Genomic DNA, 19,373 nt, shown 5'->3' with positions numbered 1-19,373 from the left:
GTCGCAGAAGAATGCACAGCACGAAAAATTTGGCGACTCCTGCTGCTGTTTTGTTCCGTAGGGCTTTTGCCTCGGCGTAACGGGGCAGGTAGTCGGTCAGTATGATGATCCATTTATTTCCAGACGTTGATTTTTGGAACGGGCCAAGGAAGTCCATCCGATCTGCTGAAAGGGCATTGAGGGGCGTTCAATGTGGATCTGAAACCCGGCTGGTCTTGTGGGAGCGGTCCTTCTTCGCTGACAATCTCGGCAGGTTTTCACATAATGTGCGACATCGGCAGACAGTCGGGGCCAGTAATACTTGTCTTGAATGCGTCGGAGGGTGCGAGTAAACCCGCGATGTCCAGCTGTCGGCTCGTCGTGTGACGTGTGTAGAACTTCTTCGCGAAGACAAGCAGGTACAACAAGGAGGTAGGCTGTTTTGTTCGCTGCGAATTTCTTTTTCATGAGGACATCATTCTGTACACAGAAAGAAGACAGACCTTCGTTGAATGAAGCGGGGGGTGAAGAAACCTTGCCTTCCAGGTACTCGGTGAGGCGTTTTAGGTCGGGGTCTGAGCGTTGCTGCCGAGCAAATGTGCTGGGCATCATGGGTCCCAGGAAGGCGTCCTCATCGTCGTACGGCGGCAGTGCATCTACAGGGGCTCGTGAGAGGCAATCGGCGTCAGAGTGCTTGCGTCCGGACTTGTAAACGACGGGGACGTCAAACTCCTGGAGACGCAGATTCCATCGAGCGAGGCGGCCAGAGGGGTCCTTCAAATTGGTAAGGCAGCAGAGCGCGTGGTGGTCGCTGACCACCTTGAACGGTCGTCCGTAAAGGTAGGGGCGGAATTTCGACGTAGCCCAGATGATGGCAAGGCACTCCTTCTCAGTTGTCCAATAGTTAGCCTCGGCCTTGGAGATGGAACGGCTAGCGTATGCGATGAATTTCTCCAGCCTGTCACTTTTTTGAACGAGGACGGCGCCTAGTCCCACGCTGCTTGCGTCGGTATGAACTTCAGTATCGGCGTTTTCATCAAAATGCGCGAGGATCGGTGGGGACTGTAAACGACGCTGAAGCTCGTTGAAGGCTTTCGCTTGCGGCGCTTCTCATTTAAATGGTACGTCTGCCTTCGTCAGTTGTGTAAGGGGCACCGCGATGCAAGAAAATTTTTTCACAAATCGTCGGTAATATGCGCACTGTCCGAGGAATCTGCGCACTGGTTTCTTATCGGCCGGCTGTGGAAACTGTTATATAGCAGCTGTTTTCTGCCGGTCTAGGCATACTCTCTCCTTGCTGACAATGGGGCCTAGAAACAGCAGCTCTTCGTAGGTAGAGTGGCATTTCTCTGCTTTCAAGGATATGTCATGCGACTTGATGGCGTCTAGTGCTGTTCCAAATCTTTTGAGGTGCTCTTCAAATAGGGACGAGAGCGCGCATCTCGGTCGCCGGAGTGGTGGAGAGTACGCCGTTGACGAAGAGGTGTATGCTGAGGTCTGTGAGGCGATGAGCTTGCATGTCGACGGCTAGGTTGAAGAAACTGACGAATTGCGCGCCGAGAACAGCCTGCGAGACGTCAGCAATAGTTGAGATCCAGCGAAACGTGCGGCATAATTCGAAGTTAAGCATCGGGGACCGTGGGCCGTACGTGCGAATAGGGGAGTTGTTGACTGCTTGGAGCGGGGAGGTCTGTTCGTTGCGACGGAGATCTGCCCAAAAGGCCGCTATGACGCTGACTTGTGCTCCCGTGTTAACTAGGAAACGAGTGCCAGTAATTTTGTCCGCGAGGTTAAAGAGGCGGCATGTTCGTCCACCCGCACCATTGCCGCCGTCAGTGGCCGGTCGCAGCATATCCAGACCAGGCGCATGGGTTTGTGCACTTGCGGGCGGAGCTGCCGAAAATAAGGTGGTACCAACAGACAGCCGAGGACGCGGTGGCTGGCCGCGCGTCGGATGGTTGGGATTACGGGGAGCGGTGGCGTGGCCTGAACCCCGACGGCGCTAGGACATCGAGCCGCCTGAGAAGAGCACCAAGTCGACATTTGGTGCTGGCAAGCTAGGAGTCTGCGGCAGTAGTTGAAGGCGGACTGGCCACAGAGCTGACGTTGGGAAGCCGTGAGTAGTCCGTAACACGGTCAGTGAGTTCAGCGAGCTTGTCCAATGAAACATCACCCGGAGCGGAGAGGATGGGCTTCATGCGTTGGTGAAGACGCTGAAGGAACAAGTCACGCAAAAGTGGGTTGTGCTGAGCAGCGGAGTCTCCCAGAACCTGGCGCATGCCGTTGAAGAACTGCGAAGGGCAACTGTCGCCACGCTCTCTAGCGCTGAGGAGCTGCTGGAGTTTGCTGCGCTCGTACGCTGACTTGCGGTCGATTATAGCCACCTTCAACGTGTCGTAGTGTCGAGCCGAGTCCGGCGAGCTGACGACGTCCACTAAGTCCTCAGCGAAGTCAGGAGGCAAGGACGACACGACGGGGAGGAACTTGGTCCCCTGGCTGGTGATACGTCGCAGCTGGTAATGCGCCTATCCTGCAGAAGCCAGGCGTCGGGACTATTGGGCCGAAATGGCGGCAGGCTGAGTGGTTGGAACGCGGCCACCGAAGCACCAAAAGGCTGAGCGTTCGGTGGCCTGTCGCCGCAGGCAGGCAGGGCGGAAGAGCGAGCGGAAAACATGAAGGAGGATGGAGTTGCGTGCTCGGACCCAGGTCGCCAAATCTGTCAGAGCTAAGGCGAGGAAGAACCAGCTCCGACAGCTCTGAGGTTCGAACTGTTTAATTGCGCTGCTCGCGCAGCGGCGGCCTAGCCCAACTTCCTCTTTCTTGTCCGGCGTTGCGTGCAATGTCCTGCGAGCCGAGCGCGGCGCGCAGGGCGCTACAACGTCATCTAAACATACCGGACAAATGCGCCACTTCAGGCCTGCCAGTATTGTATCCATTACTCGCTGAAACCTCGCTGGTGCGGAACTGATACCAATTAAAATCATCTTGAACTCAAGGAGCCCATCCGGAGTCATGAATGCCGCCTTCTCGCGATCTCTTTCGTCGACCTCAATTTGCCGCTAGGCACTCTTGAGTTCCATCGATGAGAAATACTTGTGCGTTGCAGAGCCGGTCCAGTGTGTAAGATGCGGGGGAAGGGGTAGACGTCCTTCTTTGTTATGTTGTTCAAGCGGCGGTAATCAAAGCAAAATCGAAGTGGGCCACCTTTCTTTCTCACTAGAACAACCGGTGCCGCTCATGGTCTGATTGAAGGATGGATGACGTCGTTGCGATGCATTTCTTTCACTTGGTCCCGGATGGCTTTTCGTTCTCGTGGCGACACAATTTAGGAGGCTTTGACGGAGAGGTCGGGCGTGTTGATCCGTTATAATGCGATGTTTGGCGATTGGCGTCTGTCGCATCTTCGGCGATGTCGAAAAACACTCACTTTAGCTTTGAAGCAGATTGCGGATTTGGTCTTGTCTGTTCCGGTGCAGGGCTGGGTTGATGTCGAAAGTGGGCGAGTTCTCTTGGTCAGGCGAATCTTCTGTGGAGGGGTCGGAGAGGGCGAAGGAGTCTCGTACGTCAGATATTTCGTCGAAGAAAGCGATCATCGTTCCTCTGTTAATGAGCCGGTATTATAAGCTGAAGTTAGCCAGCAGTACTTCGGCCTGCCATTGCGGATATGTGCGATGCCTATTGCGATGCTGATTCCTCGGTCTAGAAGCAACTGCATGTTTCCATCGATGATGGCTTCCGCTTTGATGTTTTTAGTTGTGCCTACGGTCATGATAACGCTTGAACGGGGTGAGAAGCTCACCTCTTCCTGCAGGACACTCAAAGAAACGTGAGTTTCTAGAGTTTTCATCTAAGGGATGGCCTCGTTCGTCAAAAACGTGTTCAGCTTCGACCGCAGGTTGATGATCACCTGACGCTCACTAAGGAAATCCATGCCCAAGATCACTTCGCGGGAGCATTGCCGTAGCACAACGAAGGTTGCAGGATAGGTATGTTGTTTGACAGTCACTCGCGCTGTGGATCTTCCTGATGGCGTAATGAGGTAGCCGCCTGCGATGCGAATTTGTGGGCCGTCCCAAGCGGTAGTGACTTTCCTCAGCCGCGCAGCAAATGTTTCATTAATCAACCAGTAATTGGCTCCTGTATCGAGTAGAGCCGTAACATTCCGGCCGTTGATAACTATAAGTCAGACGTCCTGAATCTTGCGTCGCACGTCGCCCACGGCATCGAGTCACTGCTTCGTCGAGTATGCGAGTCGCGCGGGGGGGGGGGGGGGGGGGGGGGCGTGTGGTCGAAGCTTTTCTGGGTGGCGGCGTCGTTTTGAAGGCAATTCGCGTCGTGGTCGGGGTTGTCATTTTTTACGGCGTCGGTGGAGCGAGTGTAACTTCTTGCGACGTCGCGGGTGCAGCGTCTTCATGGGGCGTGGTCGGTGGAGGATCTTCGGTGTTTCGCTCGGGAGCAACCTCACGTCCAGAGGCTGCTGTGTGTAGTTTCCCCTACGGGGGCTGGGAGACCTTCCTCATACCGTGGCAGCGTAGCTGCGGCGTGGAGCTGCGGCGTGGAGACGCAAAGCGCGTAGTTGACGGGGATGGTGAGCGCAAAAGGTGGTTCGGCGTGTACTCCTCTCGACGCAAGTACTCGTCAATTTTCTGCGGTCGTTGGCCGAATTGTGGTCGTGCGGCATCAACGGCAAATCCTCGAAGACCGAGACGTCATGGTTTATGGTTTAGGGTGTTTAACGTCTCAAAGCGACTCAGGCTATGAGAGACGACGTAGTGAAGGGCTCCGAAAATTTCGACCACCGGGGTTCTTATAGTTCACTGACATCGCACAGCACACGGGCCTCTAGAATTTCGCCTCCATCGAAATTCGACCTCCGCAGCTGGGATCAAACCCGCGTCTTTAAGGCCAGCAGCCGAGCGCCATAACCCCTCAGCCACCGCGGCGGCTTAGACCAAGACGTCGGTACGGGCAGTGACGAAGAATATGGCCAGCCTCAACGCAATGGACGCACAACGGCCGGTTGTCTGAAGTCCTCCAGGCGTCGCATTTCCCGGGGCTTGAGCGTCAAGCGTAGGCTGGGCGGGCGGGGGCTGGGAGGTGGCGTTCGGGAACAAGTTGTTCGTGTCGGACAGGATGCAGGGGTTGTCGTTGGGGCTGAGCAGTCTTTACTTCAGCGGCGTAGGACATGGCCTGGGGTTCTGTGGTCGAAGGGGTGCCTAGTGCCTGTTGCACTATTTCCCGTACCACATCCATGAAAGTCGCTGCTTGTGGCTGTGGGGAGGATGACAGTAATCGGCGCAGCTCCTCTCGGATGATTTCGCGGATCACTTCCCGCAAGCTGTCGCTGGTGGTGGCCGGCGTGTCCGAACGGATTGCACAGGCAGAGGAAGGGCGGTTGTACTGCCTAGCTCAGACGTCGAGGGTCTTCTCAATCGTGCAGGCTTCTTGCATGAATTCCTCGACTGTTTTTGGCGGCTGGCAGACGAGACTGTCAAAGAGTTGTCCTTGTACGCCGCGCATTAAAAACAACTTTCTTTCCCTCGGTCATCTCGGGGTCAGCGCGGAAAAAGAAACGCTTCATCTCTTCAACGTAACCACGGACGGGCTCCTTCGGAAGCCGGATCCTAGACTAGAGGTGTCGTTCAGCTGTTCCTTTCCTCACGACACTGGTGAATACCTTGAAAAGTTCCTTCTTGATTAGTTCTCATGTAGTTAGGGACGACTCGTGTTTTCGTACTACGTACGTGCTGAGCCCTCCATTGAGAAATGTGTCAACTTTTTACCACATCATTCTACTTGTTGAATGATGTCACGCGCTTAAATTGTGTCAAGCATTCTTCAGGGTCTTCGCCTAGGGATCCACTGAAAGTTGGCGGCACCGCGGCTTTTGCAATATGATCGATGTCGACATCTTCGGCGAGATAAATGTGCTAGTAGCAACGTTTTTTCTTTGTCGGGCCCGGTCCGGCAGGGTCCCGAACTCAGTCTTATCTGCCTGAAGACGTCTGCTGGCTCGGTAAACTGCTGGCTCGTCTTTTGGTGCAAAGCGCCGAGGGCTGGCGTCATGACTTAAAAGGGGCGTCCGGAACATCGAAGGCCACCCAGGACCTCCACCAGATGTCACGAAGTGTTTACTGCAGTCCGGAGAGCAGAAAAGCTTCGAAAATGGCGTCCAAACAAAGCTATTTATTTGGGCTAACTTGTGCCCACAATGGACTGAATCATTCTGTGGCGGCGTAGCAACAAGCGGGCTTGGCGGTCGTCGAACAGAATGCCCGCCGCTGTCGGCCGCGCTCATTTTAAACCTAATAGCTCTGCCTAGATGCGATGAATCTAGATAAATCTAGTCGCGCCTTGCATCGCAAGGAAAGCGATAAAGCGGCGTGGCGGTAGTTTTGAATAATGAACAAACACTGCAAAGATTCGCGGCAATATATTTGCAACCCTAATAAGCAAGAGTTAAACCGAGTTGCATAGCTCAGAGGCTCGCCGCGCGTTTTCATGCAGTTAGTACGGTTTCTTCGATCTGGCCATAACTGCGTGCAGAGTTAACTGAAATTGTTCCACCTGAATGAGCGTCTATAGTTGTGCTTCGCAGTCTCCCGTCCTCGGCTTTGAAGGAGTCAAAGTATGTTGAAGGTATGTTGGTATGTTGAAGGCATTAGCTGAATACTGTACGTAAGGTATACTATACATTGTGAATAGGTCTTTGGGGAAAGCCTGGATTCCTCTAGACTGGAAAACGGTGAAAAATAATTTCACTGCTAAAAGAGCTTTAAAAAGAGGTTTAATCAAAAGTGCTTTCCTGATGTGCGTGGGTAACTGCATTTTCGAGTCCCTCTCTGGGAGCTGTTCGCACATCTTAAGTCTGTAAAGGATGGCCCGTCCCGCGCTCGTACGAGTGAGTCGTCCGAGCTGGGAAACGAGGTGCGCCTCGCACAGCTCCGAGAGTGTACAAAGGTAGCGGGGAACGTTGTAGTCGCCGTCGTCACTGCGTTCGAGGGGGGAATGAATGCTTTAAAGCCTGGTATTATCGCCGGGCCGCTAGATTCTTGAAGGGCTATCACGTCCGGTTGTCTACCTAGGTTTTGGATGTGAAACTGCAGGTTTCCCCGTTTGTTGCGGAACCCCCTGCAGTGCCATGGTCATAGCTCAATTTGTTGGGGAGGAGCCGTGGTGGGATATGGGAGGGTTGATCACGGGCAAGGTCGTTACTGGTGGCATTACGTTATGGCTTGCCTCCAAGGCCGCGAGGCCCTCCACTAATTGATTGAAAAATGTAGCGATGTTTGTGCCCAGCTGGGTTACTTCCTTCGTAAGATTGTTAACTTTTTCCTCGAGACCGGTAAATTTGTTCTCGAGGGCGTTCATTTCGGCTCTTATCTTGTCTGTAGCCTCAGGTTTAATTGTCGGTTGCGGGGTGTCCTCTTCGGACGCTTCCGCAGCGCGTTTCGATCCGGAGCCCTCGTCGGAAGGAGCCGGCCTTTTGAGGTTAATGCGGCTGTCCGTTTCCATCGGATTTCTTGTGGAGGGTATAGAGCTTAGCGCGGGAGAGGGGGGCGTGCGAGATACGTGGGGCATGGTGGTTGCGGGGGGTCGTAGCTATTTAAACAGCCTTTTCCTTTCGGCCAACTCTCTTTTCATTTGCGCAATGGTTTCGTCTCTGGGCTGTATTTTAGCTAGGAGCTCCTTCGTGCACAACACCGGCAGCAGGAACTGCAAGCATCGCTTTATAGACCGCCGCCCCTGACACAACCGACAACAAAAGAAGCTACGACTCGAAACCGCGCCGTCTCCCGTGCTGTGAAGAGGAGTTGTCTTCGTTGTAAGAAGGAAAAGAGGGAAAGTCTTCACGGCGGGGGGTGGGGGGGGGGGGGGGGGGGGTGGCGGATTCCCTCCCTCGCAAACCTCCCGAACGGCGCACTTAACATAGGGCATGGAGGATTCATTTGTATCCCCAGATCTTATATGCCTTTACTATCTCAGGAGTTCTCTAGTCCCAGTGTTCCGCTTTAGCCACTATGAAAGGATAGAAACACACCACAGGATCAATTTTCCCGCACACGAGTAACCCTGGGCAAAAGCCGAAAATCCAGCTATTCCTGGAAAAAGAAATAAGCAGTGCACATCATGCATGCGCAGTATCACCTCCAAGAACATGATTTTTCGAAGCGGCATGCAGCGCCGCCGCTTAACAGAATGCTCGCAGTGTAGGTCATGAACAATGGACATAAATAGCGGACACATTACCTTGTTTTGCTCTCTTTTTCCGACAGCATCGTTTCTCAGATGCTTTCCAAAGGAGAAAGGCGAAGGGCCCGCTGATGATAGAAATACAGGTGCCTGAGTACACTCTCTCGTCTGGCCGCAGCGGATAACAAGGCTGGGGAAAGTTGTGCCTCTGTTCCAGTGCACTTCTGACCATAGTAGTTAGTACGCTACAAACCACGCACCGCTGCTCGTCTGGGCGTCGACTGGCAATTGTCTTACGGTCTTCTCCGCCGCCCACTCTGTATCGCGCACGGATGAGACTGCATAAAGACCAACGTTTGCGAAGCACAGCGCGAGATGCTGGCAATTTAACACCCGGTGCGAAACGCTGCGGCGGTGGCTATGTGGTCTAAAGCAGCGCCGGGCGAAGCTATTCTGTTCGCGCCCCAGCGCGTTTTTTAACCTTTTCGCTATCATGAAAAAATTCTCCGTGGCGCATTAAGGCTGTTCCAAGCTAGCGTATAGGTAACGAAAATACTTAGTGCTAAACACCGCGAGCCAAACATAAGCTATAGGTATAGCATTTATTTACTACCGAAATAATATACATGAGTCATTACAAGCCGCGTAAAAATTCAGACTCGGCCCGGCAAGGTGAGGAGGAGGAGGAGGAGCAAGTTTTCCGGGAGTGCCACTGTAGCGTATGGTATTTCGCGCATTTAGCCACAAACAAAAAGCAAATCTTAAGTTCAAGTAGGTCATATATGCGTATCAGCAACCTGGACGCGCCTCGTGTAAGGTTCTGCGCTTAATTTCATGCATGATTGTTCAACTTGGTTGCCTTTCGAACGAGTCTGCCTCTTAAGGTGCAGAAGCGGAGGTGCGACGAGTTTAGCCGAGCCCATCTGCAGCCTGAATATATTACACGACGTATTCCGATTTAGCGGTTATCCGCTTTGAGTGAATGCCAGACGCTGGTTTGTTTAGCTGATGAAATACGTACCTTGCTGAAGCAACTATCACTGTAATGCACATGGAAGCTGTCGCGAGTGCACATTCATCCGCACCTCCAACTTCAATGGCACAGGTGAGCAGCACGCTTGCACTATGATCGATCGGCAGTTTTCTTCACCGAAGCGAACACTGAGACAACTGTTCTGACCAAAATCGTTTTTAGAAAACCTAGTGCCAGTTCCTATCGGAAGGTTTGTTTCTGTGGAAAATTTATAAGCAGCGAGGAAGAACGATTTACCGGTGTAATAATATTTCTTTTATTTGGAATGCTGCGAACCCAATTAGGCAGTGGAAAACTACAGTAACGATGACAGGATGGAATGGAAAAAAATACAAAATTGAGACCTTTCAGACGGGTGTAAAGGCGCTCATACCAAAAAGAGAACAAAATGACGAAAACGAAAAACGGTAAGGAAAAACAATAGGACGAACGATTAATTTCGCTGCTCGACTTGATTAGTAAGCGGGCTACTCATCCTAGACCAATAGCCCACCCTCCTGCCTTTACGCCTTGCCCTCGGTGATTCCTTTTTGTCGGGAGTATCGAGGTCCTCACCATGTTTTGTGTACTACAGCTCTTGCACATCCTATTCGGGCCGGACAGTTATTCAGAGCACTGACTTTAGTGTTGCGACAATTTTAGAAGCGCTGCAACGCCATGCGTCGCGTTCCGACTTTAAATTCCTCTATGGTTGCCTGTCTCGGTCTCCTACTGCATGCAGTTTGTACATTTTCAGGATAGTTTCAGAAGGGAATCTGGATAAAATTGGTACATGCAGCAACTTGACCTGCCTAAAATTGACACCACGTTGCTATACAGAATACGTGGAGTGTAATACGAATCTTATCTGCGCAGATGTAACATGTTTGCATCGCAGTCTCAGGCTCCAAACAATAATTACGTTGGAACCAGAAAAACAAATTCAGGGGCACTTTGTTGACCTAAAGTGCGGTTGTTTTTCAGCAGCGCAGGGGACAAAGGAAGAGACAAGTGCACAGACACGGCGCTGAAATTCCTAAAGTGCGGTTATGTGAAAGCCTTTGGCGGAGTGTTGCTGCTTGTGTCACTGATGTGTCGTTAAGATGTTAATTAAGTACACAACTGTTTGTGAATCTTAAATGCTGGAGACACTGGAGGCCGTTTGGAAGGCATCCATCTGATTCGACGCCTTTTCGCAAACACTTCCCAGCGTTCTAGACAAGAACTACATAAGTGTTGTCTGGAAGTAGCGTAGGCGTTAGCACGCTAAGCTGCGGAACGAAGGGATGGTGGTTCGAATCCCATCGTGCACTAAGTTTTTTCTTAGCGAGTTGATCGTCATGAACGGACGGACATTGCGAGCATGAGCCATTAAAGGCTTTCGCTTTAAAAGAGTCGCCGCCGGCATTATATTCGAGACTTTGAAACAGAACTACTCTCTGAGTATCTGCATGCTTGTATTCATAATATTGTGCTCCTGCAAAAATGATGAAACAGTTTACTGCATTAGTTGCCTGCGGCGACACTAGAACAATAAAATGAAGACTGCTAACTGTGATTCCTTGTCAATGCACTGCCATCAGTGAGTGTTTGCGACCTAATTTTAGAACAGTGTCTCGCTTGAGAGAAGAATTCGTTCCTAACTCGCTCTTGAAATCTCAGACCAAAAAAAGAACTAAAGCGATGTCCTCACTAGAGAGATTACATGAATAAGCTTCTCAATATGAGATGCTTCATCTTGTTATGAGAAGCTGAACTTACGCTCTTGCTTGTATCATACTCTTCTCAAAATTTTTTGCGTGTATATTGAAATGTTACTTGGTTGTGTGCCTTGTTATAAACTCTGCCAAGCTACAGACGTGAAGGACGCTCATTATTATCGTGTTGGCTGCAACAAATAGCACCTGCTTTTTTCTAGTGTACACAGATATTTCTATTAAAAGTCGTAAAAGATTCATCGTCGCGGTCCGTGCAGGCGGATTGTGCGCCAAGGCGAACATTATGTCCGTGATAAAGTTCAATTAAAAGACTATTAATGAACTATAAATTGAAGTCTGTAAACATCGAAAGTTAACCAAGTCTTCAAAATTCTTTAATAGATACAGTCTTTAAAAGGTCCAATTCCCAAAGTCACTCGCGAAATGCGCCAGTAGTAGCACATCTCCACTTTATGCCATGGAGATGAGTTTATCGTCGCAAAAACTAAACAACGATTCTTAATCGTCGGACAGACCAGCTGGCTTCGGAGCGCCGCGAGAGATATAAAGCTTTGGGAAGGTAAAGCCGCTTGGATAGTGAGAAATACTCGCCCAGATTCGACAGTACTAGTATAGGACGGACACGCCTGACAGAGTTCCTGACATCGACGCACCAAATTAAAAAGACGGATACAGGCAGGACGGCATTTAAGTAAAAAAAAAATGGCGAATAATATTTGGCGTCAGCAACCAGCTGAAGGAACATGGTTGGGGCATAAGGGGGACACATGGGTATTTGGCTTTTCCCGTAGCCGCCGTTGTCGCTTCGACACAGGCGGCTGGGACGCGCGTTTATTCCATCCATGTTTCTCTTATATCTCGAATCTTTCGCATCTATTCGCATGACCCAGTGGTAGCGGCTTGAGTGCACACGCACGCACACATACACACGCACACGCACGCACGCGCGCAACGCACGCTGGAGCACCGAAAGCACAAGTGCGCGTGTGCTATCTACACCGTGCCAGGGGGCCAATTGAGCAAATATTACACTGGAAACCCCGTGATACATGCTTCAAGGTATGCCTATGCCCTCAATTTGGAGAAAACAACTATAATCTCAAAATAAAGACACGCGAATGTAAGAGAAACATTATTAACCTTTTTTTGTGGTTACAGCGGCTGAGGAATACGTGAGGCTGCTGTCTGCCTCATCGACCAAGAAAAGAGTATAAGAACAAAACTCAGACAGTGAACAAAAACGAGAAATCTATTTCCTATAGTCCGGCCATGCGATGAAGTCATATATTTTGTTTTTGTGCGATACTGTTCACTTGTGGCTAAGAGCGCATTAAGCAGGTGTGCATTTAGAGACATGCATTTGGAGATTAACACCTTGTTTTCGCCGCAAGAAAGCTCCCTAAAATAAAATACACCTCCAGTAATTTAAAGTTTCATAGTTTTCCGAACCATTAGGTGCGCAACCACAAACGTGTCGTGTTATAAACAGCTCGGCTAACATCGCAAGTCACCAGTGCATGTCTCTAGGAATCTTTTATACCTTGAAGAATTAGCGCTCTACGCAAATTGGTGGAAAGCGATTGCTTCATGGTAGAAAAGCAACGCGAAAAAAAAAAACACTCTAGAAACAGACCAAAGAGACAAATACCAAATGACGGCCTAGGCACCACAGAAAAGTGGAGTTGGCAACGTCAATGGGAACAGAGGAAGTAGCTGAAGTAGTCCGAAGAGGCGCAGAGAATTTTGTGAAGCACTTTCGCCCTTCGCCACAAACGTCGCGACGAAGCGACAGCGAGCTGGGACATCTGTCGCGATGAAGGAACACCGAGATAACCTTGGCAAACGGCGCCCGAGAGCTGAGAAGCGACATTTATCTCATACAGTAGTGTTCCCAGCATGTACTATACCCGAGCTTTCACCACGCCCTTGGACACTTGACCAGAGAGGATGCAGACCACTCAATGAGGCATCGCTTGAAGTTTACGTCACTTGGACGGCGTCCTGGGCGACAACACGAATTGCAAGCGCAACGAGACAAATTCATAAATGTTTCTGTGCTGACAACGCTCGATGTCTACGCATTGCTACAAAATACGGCACAATACGCATGCAATATTGCTGTGTGGTAGTCCAAGTGTAGCACGGATTGGAACAGTTTTTGTGTGTGTTTGTATTTCGTATTTTTTATATAAGGGCACACGTTTCGCTCTTCAAGACACGAGTTTTGTTATCCATTAATGTCTCTCCAACCGCGCACTCGCCTATGCATTGTGCTAGTTTTATGCGTTAGCCTCTTTTTCATAAGATAAATATTCATCGTTCGACCTAAAGGTAGCCCACCTATAGAAAGAGCTCAAGGCATAATCAACGACATTCCATGTGGCAAGTGCCGGACGACGAACACTGGTGAAACAAAAAGCTGAAATAATCAGCGCAAGAGCGACGTTCGGAACTTCTTTTTTTTTATTCGAGAAGTGTGCCATGAGGCATAAGTTTAAACAAAGAAAGAGGGGAAAGGAATGCACGAAATTGAAGGTTAAAAGAAGGAGTGAAGACCCATTGCGCTGAGGTAGTCGCAGATGTTGCTAATGACACGGTTGTTCATAGTCCACTTCACATAGTCACTTTCGCGGTTGCACCGCAGGCCCACCTACCTGCGTAGCCGTTTTCTTATAGCAGCTGTCGCTGGGCAGGTCCACAACAAGTGCCGCACATCACAAATGTCCGGTTCGGAACTTCTCGAGGGAGCGCAACGTAGCAACCGGTAATTAGGACTTCACCAACCACAAAATTACAAAATTTGCTTCGACAACACTGTTGCTCGGCAGAACGAAACCGGCCCTTGAAAGAGATTCCTAATTGAGTCGTGGTACACACGCAACACTGAAGGCAGAAACCAAAAGCCAACCTCATGCAGCGTGCACTACAGTGCGCACCTGCAAATGTACGTCTACAAAACACTGTAGCAAGACCAAAATTTCAGTTCAAGTTCTACAGTGTTGCAGAGCGACTCCAAGAAACGAAAAATGTAGATAACAAGTAAATGCATCGTATGACTCATTACAGCACTAGAAGCGCCATCAAGAGCTTCTCCCCTCCCTCCCGCAACCGGTCGCCTCCGCACAAGGTAACAATTGCGCCACAGAATACAAAACGCTAGTTCCCTTCTTAGATGCCTTCAGAGCCGGGAAACGTCAACGACGCACCTGTCTCTGGTCTGGCTCGCAAAACATGTGCCTTTTGACAGAGATGGGCAGCAGGTGCTCGTAACGTGCAAAGCCAGTTAGCAGGAAGCAGCACTGCATCCAGCATGGTTGTGGCTTCGCGACCGTGTACTAAACGAAAAGGAGTGAAGCGTGTCGTTTTTCCTGGACTGCAGTATTATAGGCAAATGTGACGTAAGGGAGTATGGCGTCCCAGTTCCGGTGGACCGCATCGACATACAAGGAAATCATGTCGGCGATCGTCTTGTTGAGCCGTTCGGTAAGGCCGTTGGTTTGAGGGTGGTAAGCGGTTGTCTTGTGGTGACTGGTGCCGCTCGGCGCATAACCTCCTGCATAAGGGCCGAGGTGGACGCTGTTCCTCTGTCAGTTAAAACGATGGTGGGTGCACCGTGACGAAGTACAATGTTTTGGATAAAAAAGTTCGCAATTTCGTCAGCGGTATAACGGGGAGGAGGTTTAGTTTCACAGTATCGGCTGAGGTAGTCGGTGGCGACCACAATGTAGCGGTTACCCAGTGCGGACACCGGAAATGGGCCGAGTAAGTCCATGCCGACTTGATGGAAGGGCACCTGAGGCAGATCAATAAGCTGCAGTAGGCCGGCTGGCTCAGTCGGCGGCGTCTTGCGACGCTGGCACTCGCGGCAAGTCCTTTACGTAATGCTTCACAACTGCAGCAACCCTGGGCCAGTAGTACTCTTGCCGTATTCGTGCCAAAATTCGACAAAAACCCAGATGACCAGAAGATGGGTCATCATGGCATGACTGCAGGACTTCGTCGCGAAGAGCCGTAGGCACAATGAGCAGATACACAGCATCTGTCGGGCTGTAATTTTTCTTATACAGGATGCCGTCTCGTAAAGAGAACGACGACAGTCCGCGTAAGAAGATTCGTGGGGGAGACTGAGCGCTTCCTTCGAGATACTCAATGAGGGGCCGTAGCTCACTGTCGTCTCTTTGGTGTTGAATCAGAACGGACGTGGAGATGGCGCCAAGAGAAACTGAATCGTCGCCGGGGTCAGCTCGGGGGTCCTCGATAGGAGCACGAGACAGACAGTCGGCATCACTGTGCTTCCTACCAGACTTATAGAAGACAATGGTCACATCGAATTCCTGAAGGCGAAGGCTCCAGCGTGCAAGCCGTCCCGAGGGATCTTTGAGGTTCGCCAGCCAACAGAGCGAGTGGTGGTCGCTGACGACCCTGAAAGGCCGGCCATATAAGTACGGGTGGAATTTGGTCACTGCTTACACAACGGCCAGGCATTCGTTTTCGGTGGTGGAATAGTTTGCCTCAGATCGTGACAAGGTGCGGCTCGCGTATGCGATTACGCGTTCGAGACCATCCTGCCACTGCACAAGGACCGCACCGAGGCCGATGTTGCTGGCGTCTGTGTGCAGTTCAGTGGCGGCCGACTCGTCGAAGTGTCCAAGGATGGGCGTACTTTGGAGACGAGTTCGGAGGTCTTCAAAGGGCTTCTGTTGCTCCATGCCCCAGAAAAACGGTTCGGAATCTTTCGTGAGTCGGGTAAGGGGTTCAGCGATCTGGGATAAGTTCTGCACAAAACGCCGATCATATACGCAGAGACCCAGAAAGCGGCGCACGCTTCGCTTATCGGTGGGCACAGGAAAAGCAGCCACGGCGGCAGTCTTATCGGGGTCGGGGGCTAACCCGTTTAGCACTCACGATGTGGCTCAGAAACTTCAACTCTTCGAAAGCGAAGTGACACTTTTGGGCCTTCAGGGAAAGACCGGCCGACCGAATTGCTTCGAACACAGCGCGCAGGCATGTCAGGTGCTCTTCGAACGTATCAGAGATGACAACGTCTTCCAAGTACACGAGAGAGGGCTGCCATTTCAGATCGGCAAGAACGATATCCATCATCCGCTGGAAGGTTGCAGGAGCCGAGCACAGGCCGAAAGGGAGCACCCGGAATTCGTACAGAGCGTCCGGTGTAATAAAGGCTGTCTTTTCCCGGTCGCGTTCGTCCACCTCGATTTGCCAATAGGCAACCTGCAGTGAAGTTTGCCGGTACATGTGGCGCCGTGTCGTGGTCTAAAGCGACAGCACTGAGTCGGCAGCTCGGCGCGGCCCGGCCGGCTCCGCTTCACGAGAGAGGCGCCAACAGCGAGGTTGTGCAGCTTTGCGGATTTTCTGACCTCGGCCATCCTACACCATGGATGTCGGTCGTACTCGGAAAAAAAACTAACCGGTGATACTGCCGCGTCAGAGACTGCCATAGCCGAGAAGGGAACGGAGACGTGAAGCTGTTTCGTTTTCCTGCAAGGCCGTACGAGTCAACCCGGCGACTGAAGTGGATCGTCGCAGTGCGTCGTGTCAAGTAAGTAGCGCTGGTGTTATAATTCGTGTCAAGCTAAGGATAAAAAAAGGTATAAATGCGGAGCGGCTGAATGAAGCTATAATGTTGAGCATTTATTAAATTCACTGCTAGTAGTTCTCTCGCGTGGTATCGTCAAATTTCGGTCGCGCTCCCGCGCTAAGGAGCCGTTTCTCTGGTTGTCAGAATCGCGGTCTTCAAATCGTGATTCATCGTGTTCGAAAGCGGGGCTCTTGGTCGCGGTTTTGTCCTATGCCGGCACTCAAGTACGTACGCACAACGTTAGCGCGTTCGTGTCGAGGTACCTTGAATTAATTTAGCATCACGCCTCGCGGGGCGAATCGCAAGTTATTAATTCAGGTCCCACCTCCCGTTTGTCGTTCCCTTATGTGTTTGCGCGCCTCGCGCAGATTTACATGCTTTAACTAAAGGGGTGAATTGCTTTTGCAGTTGCGTGTCAAATTTCGTTGCATTATATTTCAGTGGTGAAGACTTCTCCAACTGGAGCCCAAATGACAACACAAGAATATGTTCAAAGCACTTCGTCAATGGTGAAAAGAGTACCATTGAAACGCATCCCGGTTATCTCCCGACAATCTTCCCACCTGTGTACAGGAAACGGTCAGGGGATTCTGCTGGCCAGTTGTCAAGATTTAACAGGTGGCTTGTTTATATTTATTTACTTCATACAAGACTGTGACTCATGTTTTTCTTTGCATTAAAACTAAACGTATGCATGCATGTTGAATAGAAAGGACTCCTCATATCTGGATTTCCAATGGTTTTGCAGGAGGATGCAAAGATCTGCAGTGCCGGCTACCGCAGGTCCACAAGAGCTAGAATCTGTAGCATGTGCCACTGACGATGGCCATTCCCTTACATCTGGCCAATCTGAGCTGGACATATCCAGTGGAGAACCTTGGAATGGCCTAGACTTCCTCTGTGCTGCAGCTGAAATCCATTCAGCAATTGCTTCTGTGGTGAGCTTCGATGTCCTGTCAGGAACGTTTCACTGCAGTTTAGCAGCACAAGCACTGTGTTTGCAGCAATATATATGCTTTCCAGCATTTCCAGCATCACATTAAGTGCAACTGCCTCTTTTTCCTGCAGTACTTTATGCTAGGGCTCAGAAATGTGACTCCACAGTGCAGATGTTTTTTTTTAGCTGTTGAGGACCACACGTTCCTGGTTTTGTTTATTACCAGGTCAGGAGCAGTACACTAAATGACCAAATGTTTTGAAATATGATCTAACTGAGGGAGGTGAAAATCAGTAATTTTCTGGGAAATTAAGAACATATGCATGAGGGCCGTAAAGTTGCAGTGCTCAAGTGAAAAAATATTTCTGAATTATGAAACTTAGTCATATGTAGCTTTCTCCCTTGACTCAGCTGTGCTGTAATATTCTGCATTATGCTTGCTATCTCTGTGCATGACGGGCCAGGAAAAGCGATATTTCCAGTGCACTGGCGTAGAGTTCTGCTAACTGCGACACATCGTCTTCCTCCACCTAATGTGACGCAGAATGCAACAGGCAATTTTTTTATCTTTTTGGGCCAGCAAGCGCATTTACAACATAAGCTACAAAGAATAACACTTGTTACAATTGTTTTTTAGTATGGCCATTGTAATGGCATTGTAATCTCTTGTTCACTTTGAAATTTGTTCCAGGAAACTCAAACAGACCACGGAAGTGCTGGCAGTGGCAGATTTTCTGTGTTAATTTGCTGTGCCCAAGGGTGTGATGTGTCGACCCAGATCACACATCGTGAGACCCGTGACTGTAAAGTGCAGCATAAGCCAGCTGTTACCAGCACCTTCAGCGGACCAGACCACAGGACGAGCTACTTTGCTGGTTATGACAGCATTGAAAAGTCTTTGGGTGCTCTTGAAGATTTGTGCAGTGTCAACTGTGTGGTTTTTGCGCTATTGATAAGTATGCTTCCCATATCTCATGAGCGGAAGTGTGATGTTTCGAAAGAAAATAGGCTCCTCATTTTCTTAATGAAGCTCAAGCTCGGCATTAGCTATTCGTCATTTGCCAGCGTATTTAACATAAATGAAACCTCGGCATTACGGCACTTCAATAGCGTTTTAAAAACTTTTGCATTTGCTACAAAACAGTGGTTTTTCCGTCCACCAACTAGAGTTATTCAAGCTACAATGCCAACTTGCTTCAAAGCACACTATCCTGGCTTCACTATGATTATTGACTGCACAGAAGTTCGCACTGAGCGGCCACCAACAATTCAGCAACAGAGAGCTCTGTATTCCACGTACAAAGGTGGATACACGCTGAAATTTCTGGTTGGAATATTGCCATCTGGAGCAATTTGTTTTCATTCAAATGCTTATGGAGGCAGGATGTCCGACACCCACATCACTGCTTCCGGCTTTCTTGACTTGGTTGAGGCTGGCGATTTAATTCTAGCAGACAAAGGATTTCCTGGAATCCGCATAGTTTTGGTAACAAGGAATGCTGTGCTTGTGATGCCTCCATTTTTACAAGGCCCTGAGTTCACTGCACAAGAGGTCAGGGATACGTATAATGTGGCACAAGTGAGGATTCATGTCGAGCGAATGATCCGAAGGATTAAAACGCACAACATTTTAAACAACAGGGTGCCAATTCAGCTAATTCCGCTAATGACAGATGTTTTTCACATGTGTTGTGTACAAGAAAATCTGCAGCCTGCACTTATTAAATGTAAACAGTGTATCTTTTTTTCCTCCCAATGATTTTTTTAATGACACCCTGCTTTGATTTTGTGGGGTTTAACGTCCCAAAACTATTTAGGCTACGAGCGATACACAATGGTTTGGTTGGTCACATTTTTACAAGCCACGTACAGCCACTTTTTTTGTCAATCATAAAAATTGTAAATTGCGGGTTTTAACGCCCCACACCAACACAC

General features: G+C 50.0%; 1 protein-coding gene across 1 annotated transcript; it reads left to right on the top strand.

Moving 5' to 3' along the window:
* Nucleotides 1-589: 589 nt before the first annotated feature.
* Nucleotides 590-19,197, top strand: LOC144133873 (uncharacterized). The gene is made up of 2 exons (XM_077666941.1): nt 590-647; nt 18,197-19,197. The coding sequence occupies exons 1-2, from the start codon at nt 590-592 to the stop codon at nt 19,195-19,197; spliced, it is 1,059 nt and encodes a 352-aa protein (XP_077523067.1).
* The last annotated feature ends 176 nt before the right edge of the window (nt 19,198-19,373 follow it).

Source organism: Amblyomma americanum, chromosome 5, assembly GCF_052857255.1.
Source record: "Amblyomma americanum isolate KBUSLIRL-KWMA chromosome 5, ASM5285725v1, whole genome shotgun sequence".
NCBI classification, from domain to species: domain Eukaryota; kingdom Metazoa; phylum Arthropoda; class Arachnida; order Ixodida; family Ixodidae; genus Amblyomma; species Amblyomma americanum.
This window is presented reverse-complemented; position numbering and strand designations above follow the sequence as displayed.